Source organism: Lagenorhynchus albirostris, chromosome 2 (assembly GCF_949774975.1).
Source record: "Lagenorhynchus albirostris chromosome 2, mLagAlb1.1, whole genome shotgun sequence".
In the NCBI taxonomy this organism is placed as follows: Eukaryota; Metazoa; Chordata; class Mammalia; order Artiodactyla; family Delphinidae; genus Lagenorhynchus; species Lagenorhynchus albirostris.
In genome coordinates this window covers 185,043,603-185,059,528 of record NC_083096.1, presented here as the reverse complement: position 1 = coordinate 185,059,528, position 15,926 = coordinate 185,043,603, and the positions used below count along the sequence as shown (strand labels likewise).

At 63.2% G+C, this 15,926-nt stretch overlaps 3 protein-coding genes across 7 annotated transcripts in view; 2 read left to right on the top strand and 1 right to left on the bottom strand.

Moving 5' to 3' along the window:
- RER1 (retention in endoplasmic reticulum sorting receptor 1) overlaps window positions 1-4,873 on the top strand; it is a 12,561-nt gene extending 7,688 nt beyond the window's left edge. For all 3 annotated transcript variants that reach the window (XM_060141673.1, XM_060141675.1, XM_060141676.1), the window contains 4 exons: window positions 332-410; window positions 1,585-1,720; window positions 2,275-4,776; window positions 4,807-4,873. In XM_060141673.1, coding sequence (XP_059997656.1) covers window positions 332-410; window positions 1,585-1,720; window positions 2,275-2,364 — 305 coding nt within the window. In that variant the 3' untranslated portion in view covers window positions 2,365-4,776; window positions 4,807-4,873. The remainder of the gene's footprint in view (window positions 1-331; window positions 411-1,584; window positions 1,721-2,274; window positions 4,777-4,806) is intronic.
- Window positions 4,112-9,562, bottom strand: PEX10 (peroxisomal biogenesis factor 10). Of its 3 annotated transcripts, none has more exons than XM_060141670.1 (6): window positions 9,344-9,562; window positions 8,312-8,392; window positions 7,515-7,921; window positions 6,108-6,283; window positions 5,886-6,018; window positions 4,112-4,404 (listed from the first exon to the last, which is right to left on the bottom strand). In XM_060141670.1, the coding sequence occupies exons 1-6, from the start codon at window positions 9,453-9,455 to the stop codon at window positions 4,294-4,296; spliced, it is 1,020 nt and encodes a 339-aa protein (XP_059997653.1). In that variant the 5' UTR covers window positions 9,456-9,562; the 3' UTR covers window positions 4,112-4,293. The 3 variants fall into 3 exon arrangements, with proteins under 3 accessions (XP_059997653.1, XP_059997655.1, XP_059997654.1); XM_060141671.1 differs by lacking the exon at window positions 4,112-4,404 and adding an exon at window positions 4,833-5,035; XM_060141672.1 differs by lacking the exons at window positions 4,112-4,404; window positions 6,108-6,283 and adding an exon at window positions 4,807-5,035.
- On the top strand, window positions 9,523-15,926 carry LOC132515629 (uncharacterized). Its single transcript, XM_060141994.1, has 3 exons — window positions 9,523-9,747; window positions 11,709-12,032; window positions 15,007-15,926. Exons 1-3 carry the CDS (start codon window positions 9,523-9,525, stop codon window positions 15,427-15,429), a joined length of 972 nt encoding a protein of 323 aa, XP_059997977.1. The 3' UTR covers window positions 15,430-15,926.

Below are 15,926 nucleotides of genomic sequence, written 5' to 3'. Positions count from 1 at the left end.
GCCTGTGTGCTCTCGTGGGCTGTGGACTTCCATCCTCCCTGTACCTCGTGTTGTACGGTTGACACGTTCCTGAAAATCGGCGTGTGGTTGAATTTTTACGTGATCACTTAAACTGGTCTTAAAAAAAATTCTAATACAGATTTTCTAAAGCAGTGAATCGGTTTCTAAATCAGCTGAAGGTCCCCATTTTATGTCCGGTTAAAGGATGTCAATCTGTATGTCACGTATCGGGCCTGCTGGTTCACAAGCTCTAGGGAACCTTAAAAGGGCAGCGGTGGAAACGACAAGGTGCACTGTGTGCCTCACCTCCGGGTGACATTCTGCCTTTCAGATGATGGCCCCTCGTTACCAACCAAACAGAATGAGGAGTTCCGGCCCTTCATTCGAAGGCTCCCAGAGTTTAAGTTTTGGTGAGTCACTTCCTAACGGTGGTTGCGAAAGACGCTCGTGCCCACGCACGGCCGTGAGACGGGGGCAGGCGCTTCGGTCCCAGCGAGCCAGCAGCTGAGACTCCTTGGAGAAACGCCAGTTCTGTTGTGTTTCCTCGTTCTCAACGTTGACTCACCCAGAACGTGAAGCGTGCCCGCTGGGCGTGGAGGGGGGTCACGGGGCCTTGTAGTGCCCACCCCCCTCCCAAGGTAACACTGCCGCACCTCGATGCCGCAGAAACGAAGCTGCTTCTGGGGAGGCGGGTCCCGGGTATGTGGCACACTTGGCCTCGGGGGGACGCTGCTTTGTGCACGGCGCCCCCCCGGTGGCCCGAAGGGGGACCCGCTCTCTCCCCACTCGGTCCTCGGGGTGGCCTGGGCGTCCCCAGGCCTCCTGGAGGCAGTCACGTGTGTGTGACGCTGTGACAAGTACGAATGTGACAGGAGGATGGAAGTGACCTCCTAGTGTGTGTGTGTGTGTGTTGCGGGGGGGGGGGCTGGTCTGTGAACGTGTCTGTCCTGTGTTGTCACAAAAGTGAAGGCAAAGAGCTGCCGCCCTTCAGCCTGTCCTCCTGGTGCAGGGGTGGCCGTGCAGGCGCTTGGTGAGTCCCTGTGGGATGAGTGTGAAACGCTGGGCCCAGGGCTGCCGTGGGAGGGTGGGCAGTGGGCAAGGCCGGGTCCTGCCCGCCCTCTGAGGTGGCCTTTGTTTTCTAGGAAAGGGAGACCAAGGGGGATTTTAAGGAGGGCTGTGACCCTGATGGGTTGGGCCCTAAGTCGGAGGGAGGGTGGCCCTGAGGCCTGACTCCACCTGCTTCTCCTGGGGACACTGCTTGGCCACTGGGGGATGGCCTGCTGGGCGTGTGGGACTCAAGCCTTGAGGCTCAGGACTGGATTTCTAGACGTGGGCCCCAGCAGCACATGGGGGGCATCTGCATCCCCCAGCTGCTGGCCTGCGCAGTGCCGGGGCCCCCACTGCTGTTTTACACTTCTGTAATTTCAGAAAACTTCGAGTGTCCAAGGGACTAAGAACGCTGTGTCCGTGGTCACACGTAGTACGTCAGACACGCCACACGCAGCGCCCACCCCGCTCCGCAAGTGGAGACCCACACCCTCCTCGGGGCCGCCGTCCGGCACTGACCTTCTCTCCTTCCGGTAGGCACGCAGCGACCAAGGGCATCCTGGTGGCGATGGTCTGCACCTTCTTTGAGGCATTCAACGTCCCGGTGTTCTGGCCCATCCTGGTCATGTACTTCATCATGCTTTTCTGTATCACGATGAAGAGGCAAATAAAGGTAAAAACCCAGATGATTCTGCACCGTGAGACAGTGCCACCCAGTACTGGTAGCTTTGGGAGAGCCGGCTCGGGCCCGAGACACGGGGGCCGCGTGGCCCCTGCTCTCCCTGCAGGTCGATGGGTGTGGTGCTCGCTCCCCGCCAGCACAGCACAGCCGGCTAACACCCTCAGGTCTGGCCCATCATACTGCGGGACAGTCGGGGCCCAGGGCCTCCTGGACGGTGTGTCCTGCCAGCATCACCCTAGAACGGGCCTGGCCAGCAGGGTGGTGCGGCTTCATCCTGGCCTCCCCACCCGCCCAGCCACCTGGGCCCGGTGCCGCCCATCCCACGTCCCCAGCTCAGCGCTAGCCCGTCTGGCACAGGGCGCCACGAAGCCCACCCCACACCCTCAGGGTTTCCAGCAGCTCGGCTGGCTCCGCTGGGCAGGGGGGACGGGGGCGTCTGCCGGAGCTCTGGCTCCACGCCCGGTATGTGGAGAAGGTGGGGCTCAGAGTTGGAGGGAAGGTGGGTCACGGGGAAGCCGTGCTGAGACGCGTCTGCCTGTCCCCAGCACATGATCAAGTACCGGTACATCCCGTTCACGCACGGCAAGAGGACGTACAAGGGGAAGGAGGACGTGGGCAAGACGTTCGCCAGCTAGACGCGGCCGCCCTCCGCGGGCCCTGGACGGCCGCAAGTTGCTGTGACGCCGTCTTCTTTCCTCACATAAAGTAGTTGATTACAAGGGAGTTATTTTCTTTTTAAAAAGGAGCTTCAATTATTTGTAACTGAAATATCAGGTTCTTGAAGAAACTGGCCTTTAAACCGAATCGCGTTGATTTATTTTCCAGTGCCGGTCAGGCGTCCAGATGCTGGCCTTGCAGAGGGCAGGCCGGGTGGACAGCCGTGTGGGCTGGGGGGCGGGGGCGGGGGGCCGGGCCCGCGGAAGGAGCCAGGACGCCAGCTGCTGCCTCCCAGGACGCTCACCGTGGCCCCGGAGGACGCTCGCCTGTCCGTCCGGCGCGTGGAGGAAGGAGATTCTGCAGCAACTCTGGGCTCTAATGCCGGTTTCCGAATTTCATCTCGCTAGAGATGTGTTGAGTTGGCCTCTATCATGATGACTCAAAACTTCGTTCTTAACTACCATGATTGCTTCTGAGGGCCTGGAATTATAAATATATATATTTTAATTGTTTGAGATTATTTTGACACATTTCTTTGATACGTGAAGGGTTGTTTTAACTTCAACGTGTTCTCGTGCAGCAGCCCCTTTTCAGACACACCTGGCAGGAGCAGCCAGTTCTGTGGCTTTTAACACATGGCTTCCCACTTTCTACAGGGAAACAGCTCTGACCTGCATGTCAAGTTTTTTGATGTGATAAAAACCAATACTCGTAAACATTTTACCGAGTGACTTTTTAATTCCAACTTCATTAAAGACAACGTCCCTGCTCTCCTGTAGTCTTCATCTAACCCACTACGCCTCCGGCACTGTGAGGGCCTGGCGGGGGAGTGCGGCCTCCCTGGAGGGCGGGCCGTGCTGCTGAGGCCGCGGCCCAGACACCGGTGGTCTGTTCCCACTCCCTGCTGCAAGCGCCGTTTCCATCTGTCCGCGGGTTTCAGACATCGAGTGTTTACCGCCTGGCTTTTCTTTTGCCAGGTTTTGCATAGCTGAAATTGAGCTCCTCTTGCTTTTAAGAGGCCGTATGAAGACCATTTGTGTACCCGATCCTGAGTTTTAACTTCATGTGTAAATGATGTCCAAATCGGTACTTTTATTACCACGTTGTGGCACCTGAGGTGTTCAAACTCTAGACTATTTTTTGTTTTGTTTTTCATACTGTTTCCCTGGTAAATGCACAGGCCTGAAATACGGGAAATTGCAGGCACTTGGTGAGTGTAAGTAAGGGGTTTTGGGAACCGTGGAGCCTCCCCTGGGGCTCCTGCCTGTCTGGAGCAGGGCCCACGGTCACGGCCTGCCTCTGGGGCTGACCTCTGCTCACCGAGGAGTCTCTGTTCCTGCATCACCGCTCCCACAGAGTCACATGGAGGGAGAAGCGGCCTGTAGGGGCCCTGGGAGGGCCCGTTCCACACGGGCTTCCGTTCACCTCACGGCGCTAACACACCAGCACTTCTGTGGACTTGCTGTTGTAAGGATGCCTACGGCAAAGTCCTGTCTCTGCACAGCTTAGGTAGATGTAAAAACCTGAAAATAACAAAAAAGGTGGCAGGAAGTGTGTTGGACACAGCAGTGAGCCAGTGTGTAGGCGAGCTGGCCCACCACCAGCTTTGGAGACGGGCGGCCTCAGTGGGTCAGGCTGGCTGGAGCCCGCCAGGCGCTCCAAGCAGGAGGAGACGGCTCGTGTTCAGAGGCCGGGACACACACTTCCATTTTATTTTAAAAATTTATTTTATTAATTATTTTTGGCTGCATTGGGTTGGGTCTTTGTTGCTGAGTGTGGGCTTTCTCTAGCTGCGGGGAGCAGGGACTACTCTTCGGTGCAGTGCGCGGGCTTCTCATTGCAGTGGCTTCTCTTGTTGTGGAGCACGGGCTCTAGGCGCGCAGGCTCAGTAGTTGTGGCGCACAGGCTTAGTTGCTTCGCGGCATGTGGGATCTTCCCGAACCAGGGCTTGAACCCCTGTGCCCTGCATTGGCAGGCGGATTCTTAATCGCTGCGCCACCAGGGAAGCCCTCCATTTTCTAAAACGGGAAACAAACTTGACATTTATTAGAAGGCACCTGCCAAACGTGTTAGGGGGCAATCACGGCTACTCTCCGGGAAGGGCTGTGCCCCCTCGCCCCAAAAGCCAGCTCCAGTGACGAGGGTTAAGGTTTGTGGGTCGTTTGGGCTGGAAGACTGACCACGCTGGGAAGGCAGGCTGCTGGTTTCCGGCCCTTGTTCAGTCCTGGCCCGTCTGGCCCTGCCCTCACTGTGTGCCTGGTATTGGATATAAACGACCGGTTTGGGGAAGGGAGGGAAGTTCTGTTTAAGTGCTGAGCTGTCTGGCTGGCAGCCCTGCAGGCCCTGCCCAACCTGCCCTGAGGCCATTTCACGGCCAGGTCCAGGTCCAGGTCCAGGTCCAGGTCCAGGTCCAGGTCCAGCGCCTGTCCTCCCCGGCGGCTGGCACAGTATCTTCTGTGACAAAGAATAAAAGACTTGAGAATTTCATGATTTCTGTGCAAGTACAGTCAACTTGTCAACCTTGAGAATAAACTTTCTCCTGACATCAGGAAAGACTCCTGGGTTCCTCCCTCCGTCGGGTCAGCGGTAGTGCCGCAGGTAGACCAGCTTCTGGGGGAGGAACTTCTCCCTGCAGAGGGGACACTCCATCTGTGGGGGGAGGAGGAAGGTCACGGGTTGTGACCCCTACAACCCCGGGGGTCCCTCCCCCACTGGCATCTCCAGTAAAACACGAATGTACACATGTCTCCATTAAGACAGAAAAACATTTTTTTGAGATCATGCAGGCAGTTGGGGAGCAGGGCAGGGACGGTGACCAGCGAGGAGATGGCCAGGCCATGGGTGACTTGGGAGAAGGGAGGGCGCTTGGCCGCGGAACGACCGTGGCTGCCCTGAACCTCTTGGAGTTTCTGGGTGTGAGCTCACGGGTCCCCTGTCCCCACCCTCAGGGCCGGGTCCCTCCTGGCCCGGGAAGGTCAGCCCCTTGCCTGCCAGGCACGCGTGTGCCCCGGGGCCTCGCAGAGCGGCCTGGACCCCATGGAGGAGGCTGCAGCCGCCGCGCCCTGCAGGCCCTGAGGAAGGCTTCTTGGGCAGCGTGTGGACAGGACATCCCAGTAACGAGGCGGGCTTGACCTCAGGCCCCAAGGAGAGACGGGGCGGGGGTACACGGGGGCCCGGGACCGGCCCCTCCCTGAAGCCAGCACAGGAGTAAGGTAGCAGAGCTCCCTGCTCTGGCCCCCTGGACCCCACACCCTGAGATCTCAAGGCCTAGCAGGCGGCTCTCGCTCCGAGGGTTCCCAGGTGGGTGGCTGGGGCCTTCCTTTTGGGAGCAGAGCTGTCACAGCAGGCTTCCGGCCACCGCAGCTCCCTGCCTCCATCCCAGCCGGGGGCTTTTAAAAATAGCCCCCCCCCACCACCACTGAACAAGCGTGGCTGTGGAGGCAGGCAGCGGGCCCAGTGCAGCGGGGGTGGCCCGGGGGCCTACGCTCAGGACGCTCACCTTGGTGTCGGCCCAGTGGGTGATGCAGCCCCAGCAAAACAGGTGACCGCAGGGTGTGGCCGTCGAGTACCTGCGCTCCTCCAGGCACAGGGTGCACAGCGAGGTTCTGGACGCTGCTCTCTCTGCGTAGCTCCTGGCAGGAGAGGGGGGACGATGGGACAGAACTGAGCCTGAGTTCCGTGTGGCGCTGGGTAGCCCCCGCCCCGGCACAGCCCTGCGCACCTGCGGTGGGACAGGCCACGCTGCGGCCTCCACTCCCTCTGGGCGCGCTGCCTCTGCCGGAAGCCGTAGAGCTGCAGGCCCGCGGCCAGTGCCAGGTGCAGCAGGGACACGAGCCCCAGCAGCCTGTAGCTGGCACGGGCCCGAGGGTCCTCTGCGAGCGGATGGCGGACACGGAGCTGTCAGGGACCCGGGGAGGGGGGCACAGTCACATGATCCGTTGGCGTGAGGCACTGAGTGGCCCAGGGGCCAGGCCTCCCCTGTGGGACGAAGCCAAGGCCTGCCCTCTGGCTGCGGGATGGGGCAGCAGCGCCTGGCAGGCTCTGCGCTGGGTGGCAGCTGGGGGGGCGCAGCTGGACAGCTCAGGGCCTCACCCCCAACGGGAGCCCAGCATTGAGCGAGGACGGCCACGAACCTCGAAGCCTGCAGTCACTAGGCTGCAGGCAAGGTGTTGCGGGGAGAGGGGGGACGACCAGGCCCCCAAGCCTCATAGAAAAAGAACTGGGAAGCCTGAGCAGCGGCGCCCAGTGGGATGGGAGGGGCGCCAAGCGTGGCAGACCCGCTACTCAGCCCCGTGGGAGGAACAGAAGCTCCCGCTTCTAGCAAGGCACCAGACTACCCGGGTGATGTTCCGCAGCTGGGACTCCCGGCCACGTCCCCCAAAGGAAAGCTGCTTGCCCCCCGCTTCTGTCTCCTTCCCCCCGGGGAATGGGGACAGTCAGGTCAGCCAGACTGGCCAGAGCCTGGAGCCCGAGGGGCAGGGCCCTGGTTGCCTGTGTAGGAAGAGCCCCGTGGCAGCCCCCAATGCCCTGACTGGGTTGAGCCCGTGTTTCTAGGCCCCTCTGTGGCAGCTTAGCAAACACCCTACCTAACAGGTAGAGCAAACGCGGTGAGGACTGGGGCTGGGCTGAGGAGAGGGGGTGCACGTGCCGGGACAGCACTGCCAAGGGAGCCTGGAGACCTCCGGGGAGGCAGGGGGCCCGAGGGAAGGCCCTCCGGGTGAACCTGGGAGCAAGGGCATCAGCTGAGACTCCTGCGGCGGGCGGAGCCCAGGGGAGGCTAGCGGGGATGCTGGCGGCAACAGGGTCGCTGTAGGGTCACCATCAGGGTGTCCCTACACCTGACCCTCTGTCAGGGCGGCCTGGAAGGGTGGGCACGGGGCCCAGGAGCCAGGGCCCCAGGCCTGCGCTCAGGGTACAGAGCGGGGCGGCCACACGTGCTGGCGGCAGGAAGACAGACTCGCCCTACCCTCAGGGTTTACGGAAGCCAGACTTACGCAGGTCTTTCAGCAAAACGGGACCTGACAAGACCCACGTTTCCAGTGGAGGATTTCAGCTCTGGCCCTGTGACTGTGCTCGGGGACGGAGGTCCCCTGCAGAAGAGCGGGCCCAGGCGGCACCTGTGACTTACGTAGGTGATGCCTGTGAACCTCTTGGCCAGGTGGTAGAAGGCGCCATGGATGTAGAACCAGGCGACGTGGAGACGCTGGAGGCACCCGAGGCCCTGTCTGAACACCAACACAGCCCGCAGGAGCGTCCCCTGCTGCTGCTCCGTCAGGGCGGCCGTGCACCGGCGCATCCAGCGTCTTGTCCCTGACTGGCCACGGGCACCGGGGGCCAGGCTGCCCCGTGAGGGCCAGGCGCCATCACCATCGGCCTGCAGCTCGTGCTCCAGGTGGAGCAGGGCCTTGTCCAGCAGGTAGGGCAGGACGGTGTGCAGCGCCACCAGTATCCCACGGCGCAACCTCGAGGGCACTCGGCCCTGGGTCGGGTCCACCTGCAGGATGCTGACGTACTCCTCCCCGAGGGTCTGGTAGCCTGTGGGGAGAGGGACCGGTGAGAGAGACAGGCAGGGACCTGCCAGCGACTTCCGTACTGGGTCCCTACAATCCTCATAGCCCAGGCCCCGTGACAGGGCTCAGCGCTGGGACCCCTCTAGGGCCACGGGTTCAGCCATGGAGAAACGGTCCCAGACAGATGTGACAGGGGTACTGCAGAGCTTCCAGAGGCCCCAGCCTGGGCTCAGGGCCTGGCCTCCCACCTAGGGAAAGGGTTTGGGGTTCCCTCCCTCCCTGAGGCTGCATGCGGCCCAGCTCCGGGGGCACTGAGAAGCACCTCCATAAGCTTCTCACTCTGCTGACAGCCCCTCTCCTGTCCTCTGGGCTCGGCGTGTGTGGTGGGCCTTGAGATCCTGCCAGGGGCTGCTACCTGCCAGTGTAGTAAGGCCAAAGTAGGCGACATCCGACACCAGCTCAATCTCTCTCCTCCACTCCAGCCACTTCTTCGCACCTGAGAGGAGGAACCACGTCATTTCTGAGGGGTTGGGGCGAGAGTGGTGCAGTGTAAGGATTAGGAACAAGCCACCTTCCTGCTGCCAAGGCCCAGCCCCGTCACCCTTCCACGCGGCTGATACTGTCCTAAACCACACTCTGTTCTCTCCCTGGCCTCCTGTGCTGTCCACTCTGCTCCATCTGTATCTGCCTCGCCTGGGCCACTGAGTATCCTGAGAACTTACCAACCTGTAGCCACCTCCCCGTCCAGGACCCGCCTGGGCAACTGCTCTAGAGCCCAGAAGGGCCACAAGGACAGTGTAGTACAGTGACCAGGAGCTCAAGCCGAGACCACCCATCCAGCATCAAATCCCAGCTCCCCACACTGCTGGTTGTGACCTCAGGAAGTTACAAGATCTTTCTGGAATCCCCGCTTCCCTGTCTCTAAGGAGGGGACTAGCAACAGGTCCCACTCACAGGGATGTGTCGAGAATAAAATGAGTTAACGTTCTGAAGCACGAAGAACAGTGTCTGGCACAAAGTAAGTGAAAGTGTTAGCAAAACGAATACACGGGCCATTTGTTCTGATCGTGTCGTGTCCCTCTCCTGCTCAAAACCTGCCCATGGCTACCCGCCCAAGTCTACGGCCCAGCCTCGCTTCGGCTACTCCGAAGAGGAGCCCGCTGTCGTCTCGAATCCACCCCACGCTCTTGCCCCTCCACTGGGCTCCGACGCCGCTGCTCCACGGGAGACTCCCCGTGTCCCCAGAGCCGTGGACTCTTCCACGCCTGGTGCCCGGCCCCCACCCCCGCCCCCGGCAGCAGGGGGGCAAAGCCCGGGGCGCTCGCTCCTTCCTTCGCCTCAGGTCTTGGGGGGGCGAGCAGGGCCTGGCCGAGCCTGCGGGGGGATGACCGGAGGGCCTGAGGCTCGTCGGCCCGCTTCGCGCCCCCGCGGCCCCGCGGGGGCTCACCCGCGAGGCTGTGCAGGGTGCCGCCCGCCGCGCTCCGCAGCCCGCCGCGGTAGTAGTCGTCCTTCTGAGCCGCGCGGACTACCTCCGGGGGGCTGGCGGCCGCGGGGGCCATGGCCTAGGGTTGCGGGACCGCGGGGACCGTGGTGACCGGGGAGATCGCGGTGACCGGGAAGATCTTGATGACCTGCGGCTGCGGGAAAGCGGATAGCCACGCCCACGCGGCGGCGCCTCCTGATGGCGCTGCTCGGCGTGCGGCGCAGACCTTGTGCGTCACAGATCTTGTGCGTCACGGCGCGCGCGCGTTCCGGGGCGGGGCCTGCTGCGGGGCGGGGCCTGCTGCGGGGCGGGGCCTGCTGCGGGGCGGGGCCTGCTGCGGGGCGGGGGCTGACGGGGGCCAGCGCGTGGTAGGGCCGTGGGTTCCGTGCGCGGTCCGTACGGGGCGAACGCGGCCCGGATGAGGAGCGGGCGCAGGGCGGGAGGGGGCGGGTGCGCGGGGTGGGGGGTTGAGCGGCGCAGGGTGGCGAGCGGCCTCGGGGACAGCCCCCAGGTACTGCGAGAGGCATCAGAGCTAGAGGGGGCGTGCCGACGCCCGGTGGGGAGGCACTTGCCCGCGCCCTGGGGCCGGAAGTAAGGAGGGCGCTCGTCTCCCTCCCTGCAGTACCCTTTGCGGGGCGCTGGCACCTCGTGTGTTCTCATCCCCGCGACCCACTGCGGGCCCAGGAAAGGTGCTCTGCGGCCTGGGGCGGAGCAGGGAGCTCTGATTCTTGAACCGCGGTGTTTCTACTGGCGGCTGCCCAGGCCCCACAAGTGCAGACCCCTGACCCCTCCCAGCTGCTCTCAGAGAGGGGACCGAAGAGGGCCTGGGGAACTTGGAAGGCCATGCACCTGAGGGGACGGAGCTAGGAGAGCCCGGCGCCCAGACACAGGCCACGGCTGGACTTGAGCTGCAGCCCAGGGCCGGGGGAGGGGCCTGGGGGGAGAGCAGTGGGAGGAGGCAGTGGGGGTGCCCTGAGGGCTCTGGGTCTGGAGCAGGTCATGGCATCTGTATGTGTGCCCCAGTGGAGGGGGTGCAGGGATACCCCAGACAGACCAGAGGGCCCTGTCCTGTGTGCCCTAAGGGGAGCTGTGGGCCCAGCAGGAGAGAAAGAAGGCAAGTGGGCTGAGGGGCGGGGGTGCCACGGGGACCCCCTGACTTCGGCCGGGAGGGCGTGGGTTGAGACAGGCTGTAGCTCTTGGCCTCACTTCTCCCATACCTGGGCGTCAGCTGTGGGTACGTGCACAGGCTGGCACGGCTCAGCGACACAGAACCAGGCCTTGGGGACAGGCTCAGAGCTCGTTGGGCCTCCACCAGGGGCAGGCAGGCACCTTTTAGAGGGAAGGGGCAGGACCTGCGTGGTCCCGCAGTGCCTGCTGCTACCCAAGCCCCCGTGTCGCTTTGGAGCGGTGCCCCTGTCTGTGTACGCAGTTTCCTAGTCGCAGAGGCCACCTGTTGCTTTGGTTTGCAGCCAGGGGTGTGCCCTCGGGCAGGGGCCAGGTGGAGACCCTGAGGCCTCACAGTTTCTGCCTAACTAACAGGTTGGCCCCTGAGACCCCCTGGCCTATGGGTTTGCACAGGTGGACGCAGTGTCCACCGGCACCGAGTCAGATCTGGAAGAGGTCTTGTCCCCTTCCTCAGGGTCACCGGCTGGCTCCTTAGGGGAGCCTGAGGGGTGGGGCCTGCCCAGGGCACCTCCCCCACTGGCTGGTCCCGGCTCCCTGCCCAGACTGCACCTTCCCAGTCTTCTAACCAGCACAGCCGTACTGGGCAGGGCAAGGCCAGAAACAGTGTTACCAAGCGTCTGTTCTTGGGGATGTGCGGCCTGGGGTCCAGCTGGGTTCAGATCTCCCTGGTGTCCTCACTTGCCTCGGGGCTGGTTGTTTGGGGTTGCCGCTGGTGCCCCAGGGCCCCTACTGTGACTTGAGTTTGGGGGTCAGAGCCCAGAATGGCCAGCAGATGGTGCCGTGGGCCCATCTGCTCCACCACGTTAGCGGGTAGAATTATGGATTGGGGAGTGAATTTCACCCCAAAGAGTGAATCTGGATCAGAACCAAAGGAGAACAGAGTGCTGACTCGCCGGGTGCAGAGATGGCCACACGGCCAGGGAGGGAGACGAGGTGGTTTCAGAGGGAAGGCGGGTGGGAGGGACAGACAGGAGTCTCCGCCTCATCAGAAGTCAGCTCTCCCGGTCCCCTGGCAGCCAGGCAAGCCCGAGCCCTGTGCGCTGCCCGCTGTGTTCTCGGGCTCTGGGATTCCGGATGGGCTGGAGGGACGAGGGCTCTTACTGGAGGCCTCACCGTGTGACTTCTGTCCTGGCTCCTGGGACAGGAAGGGGAAGAGCCGTGTGGACTTCGGGGAAGCGGCCACCCGCGCCGGGCAGAGGTATCTGACCGGGGTCCAGCCCCAGCGTGGGGCCCTGATGTCCACTGCTGTGTACAAACCGAGCGTGCTGAGCCAGGAACCTGCTGTGACCTCGGCTGTGTGACCTCATCCACTGGGACCTCTCACACGCACTGTCTGACCGCCGGGCCTCAGTTTTCTGGTCTCCGGAATGGAGATGCCGATATTAAGCGTATACTCTGTGCGCATCAGCAGACGCAGGCTGAGTCTAAGCTCGTACCGCTCGCCGCACAACAGGCCGATAATAGAGAGGTGAGTTGTTGGGACAAGGCGTAATGACTTTATCTGGAAAGCCAGCAGACCAAGAAGATGGTGGGCCCGTGCTCCAAAGAACCACTGTGCCTGAGTTAGAATTCAGGTTCCTTTTGTACCAAGAGGGGAGGGAATAAAGTCAAACATTTCCTGGTTCCGGCCAGCCCGGAGGCGGTGTGTGAATTTCTTCCTCCCTGCAGTCATTCACACGTGGGCCTGGTCAGGATGCTTCCTGTGAGCTAAACGAAGGTATTTTAGCTTAATGCTCACTACCTGGGAAGCAGGGTTCACAGAGATGGGCCATTATGTAGAATTTCCACTTACACGCAACATCCCTGTAGTGATTAACTTATAGTAGAATACAAATGTTCTTCCCGATTACATCCCCACCAAATTCATTCACTTCCTCCCATTGTCAGATCGGTCCTTCCTCCGGGACGTTCATTGAGCCTGGCCTGGAGGGTGGGCATGGCCCTGCTGCTCCCCTCACTCTCCCAGCTCCCCCACTCATCTCCCACCCTCCACAGCCCCACCCAGCTGACTGGTGGGCAAGCCAGTGGCCAGCTGGTCTGTGTCCCTTTCCTGGGAGGCCGGCTTCACCCAACACGGGCTTCTTGCTTGGGTGGCTGCTGTGCCTGGCTCAGGAGCACCTGTTGGAAGAAGGAAGGAGGGGCAAGGGGGGCCAGCTCGAGGCCCCTGATTCTAGCCAAGGCAGTCTCACTGTGTGACCCCTCCCGCCCAATCCCAGGGCTCAGGGTCATCCGAGGCCGGCCGGACACCGGGCTGGGTGCACCCCTGCCCTGGGACTGTGGGGTGGGGTACTCCCAGGCAGAGCCTTCGCTGGACCCCCGTGTATCCCCATCCTATAAGGAGGAGCGGGTGTTTCTCGCTGTTGGAGAATGGCAGAGGGGTCACCGAGGCTGAGATGCCCACCCAGTGGTGGGGGTGGAGAGACACGGGTTGCTGGGCACCAGCCTTGCTGCGGGCCTGCGTCCATGACTGGGCAGGCGCCTTCGGGGTGTGGAGCAGAGGTGGGTGCTGCTGCCCTCCGTGGGGCATAGGGGGTGGGCAGCTGCAGTTCCAGCCCCAGGCCTGGGGCCGGGCTAGCCTGTTTCTCCCCTTCCCTGCAGCCAGCGCCTGCGGGCTGGAGAGACTGGGGAAGAGCCCGCTGCTCCCCACTGACCTTTAGGGCGCAGCACTCCCTCGGGACAAACCTGGAGAACAGGCTCCTCCAGCTGGCAGTGGTGGCTGGCTGGGAGGTCTGGGAACACACCTCACCCCAGCAGGCAGCCGTGGAGTTGGCCCTGAGGTGCGTGGGGCGGGGGTGCAGTGGGCACAGGGTGGGCTCGGGCTGCCTGGGGTGGGAGGGGTCGTGGGCATAGGTGGGCGGCCCCCCAGAACCGAGCTGGGACTCCCACCAGCCCCTTGGGCAGAGGCCTCCCCCAGTGCAGGGGTGGGAAGGCCCTGCTACGGGACCCAGAGCAGTGCCCTGCCGGGGGCTTGTTAGGTGGGGCAGGACAGGGGCTGCCTGGGGCTTGGGCTGGTCTTGGAAGTAATGTCAAGCAATTTCAGGACACAGGGGCTGGCCAGGGACTCTGCCGGTGGCCAGGGCCTGTTGTCCCTGTGCTGGCCTGGGACAGGCAGGCACGATTCCTGGCCCAGCGGTGTGCTGGGACTCCGGGGCGGTGGGCCACTGTCAGAGCTTCAAGGGGGCGGGACAGAAATCTGGAGCCTGAGGGGCCAAGGAGGGAAGGGCCACCATCCATGTGGCAGAGCTAAGAGTCAGAGCTCGGAGAGGCCCTGCCTGGTCCACAGCAGGTGCAGGGTGAATCCCAGGTCTGTCTGGTCCCACATCTGGATCCCAGCGTCTTTGCCTGATGCCAGGGTGGGTGGGGGTGGCGTGAGTGCAATCATCATCTGGGGCTGAGCTGGTTGGTAACTAAGGCCTGGACACTAAGGGCCCAAGGAAGAGGTGATCTGGGAGGACTTCCTGGAGGAGGAGGCTTTGCACTGACAGGAGAGGGAGGGCTCCGTCCAGACCAGAGGCCATCCTCCCTGCCTCCCCTGGGGCTGGAGGGAGGGGGGCGAAGCCAGGACCCTGTGGGGTGGGGCACCCAGAAGAGTGAGGATTTGTGGGCACCAGGCAAAGCCAGGGCGGCCTGAGAGAGGCTGCTGGCTGGGCAGGGGTGTTGAGATCGGCTGGCGCAGGTCACCCACACGCTCGCCTCACTCCAGCCCAAGGAAGGGCATCCACTCGGGTCTCCGCGTGTGGACGAGCACAGGGAGGTCAGGCCTGCTTAGGGGCTCTTCGTGGAGGGGGCTGTGCTGGACGCTCCCTGGAGATGCCCTCCCCCCATGTCACTGTCCCCATGACGGCATCCTCCTAATGGGGGTGGCCACGGGGGCTGCCACCTTTGTGCTGGTCCTTACCTGCCAAATGGAAGATAGAGGGTCTTACATCCTGGGCCAGGGAGCCCCCGGGACCCACGCGTGTGTGGCGTGGGCGGCGTGGGCCAGCCCGAGGCTCGCTGTGGCTCCTCTCACGGGTGGGCCCCGGGGGCTGAGCTGCTCGGGGTTTGCTGGGAGGTGGCGTGGGGGCCATGGGTGGTAGGACCTCAGAGGTTTGCAAGCATCTCAGCAGCAGCAGTGCTTGGTCTGTGGACTCGGGTGACGGTGACGAGAGTCCCCGAGGGCGTCTCCTGTCTGGCTCCCTTGTCTGTTCCCAGCGGGCGCCTGGCGTGCGGCAGCGCTCAGGGTGTCTGTGTGGACCGAGCTCCGAGGCCAGAGCGAGTGGACAGGCCCCAGTGCGTGGCGGGCACCATACACGGCTCGTGCTCGCCGGGAACCCGAGGCCACGGCCTGCCTTGCCGGCGCCCCGCCGGCCAGGGCTGGAAGGAACCACCGTGCGCTGGCTTCCACCTCTGCGTCCACGTGGTTCTGACTTTGGTTTTGGGGGGTTTGTCCTGATTTACAGCGACCGGTAGCTGCCAACGGCCAGTGGCTCTCACGGCCCCTCTGCCACCTCGGGGTGTTTACTTTCAAAGTAGAAGAGCCGATGCTATTGAAGGCCCACAGCCTCCTCACTTCAGACGTGAGAGTCGGGAAGCAACCAGGGCCTGGGGACTGCAAGCATGCGGCACGGGGGCTCCCCGAGGCAGAAGCGCAGGAGCCTGGCTCGGTGTGGCCCAGCGTGGCTTGGCATGGCCCAGCGTGTGGCGCGGCGTGGCCCGGCGTGGCCTGGGGCTTCTCCCGCGAGGCGCTGTGTGCAGACAGTGGCTCCCGGTCTGTTGGAGGCCAGGGGTCGGGGTCCCCAGCAGGAGGCTCCAGATCCCCCGCCCGCCCCCTGCCCCGTCCCCAGAGGCCAGAGCTGAGTGGGGGCCCCAGGGCGCATCTTTAGTTTTCTCCCCCTGGGTGTGGCAGCTCTGGCCGGTACCCTCACCGGGTGCCAAGTATGACCTCAGCATCCCCTGTGCTCCTCCTTCATCCAAACACCAGTCCCCCTCCCCGCCCCCCGCCACCGCTGCCCCTCCAGACACAAAACTTCTCAGAGGGGATGCTCCCTCCGGGTCCCCCTGCACTCTCCCCACCATGGGATCCGCTCCCGTTGGGGGTCCCAGCAGCCCCCGCGCCAGGCCCCCCAGGGTGGTCCTCGCCGTCCTCCGAGAAGGCATCTGCAGTGGCCACCCCAGCTCGGGGCTGTTCCGGGAGTCTGTCCTCTCTGCCCGGCCTTGAGTTTCCCGCTGAATTTCAAGAGACAACAGACATCCAGGGGAAAACGGAGGGGCGAGCAGGTACCGGCCTCTGGATGAGAGCGGTGGACACGGCTGGAGGCCGGCAGAGGGAGGGGCTGATGCCCACCCGGCAGTGGGGCGTGGGGGTCACAGCCGGCCTCCC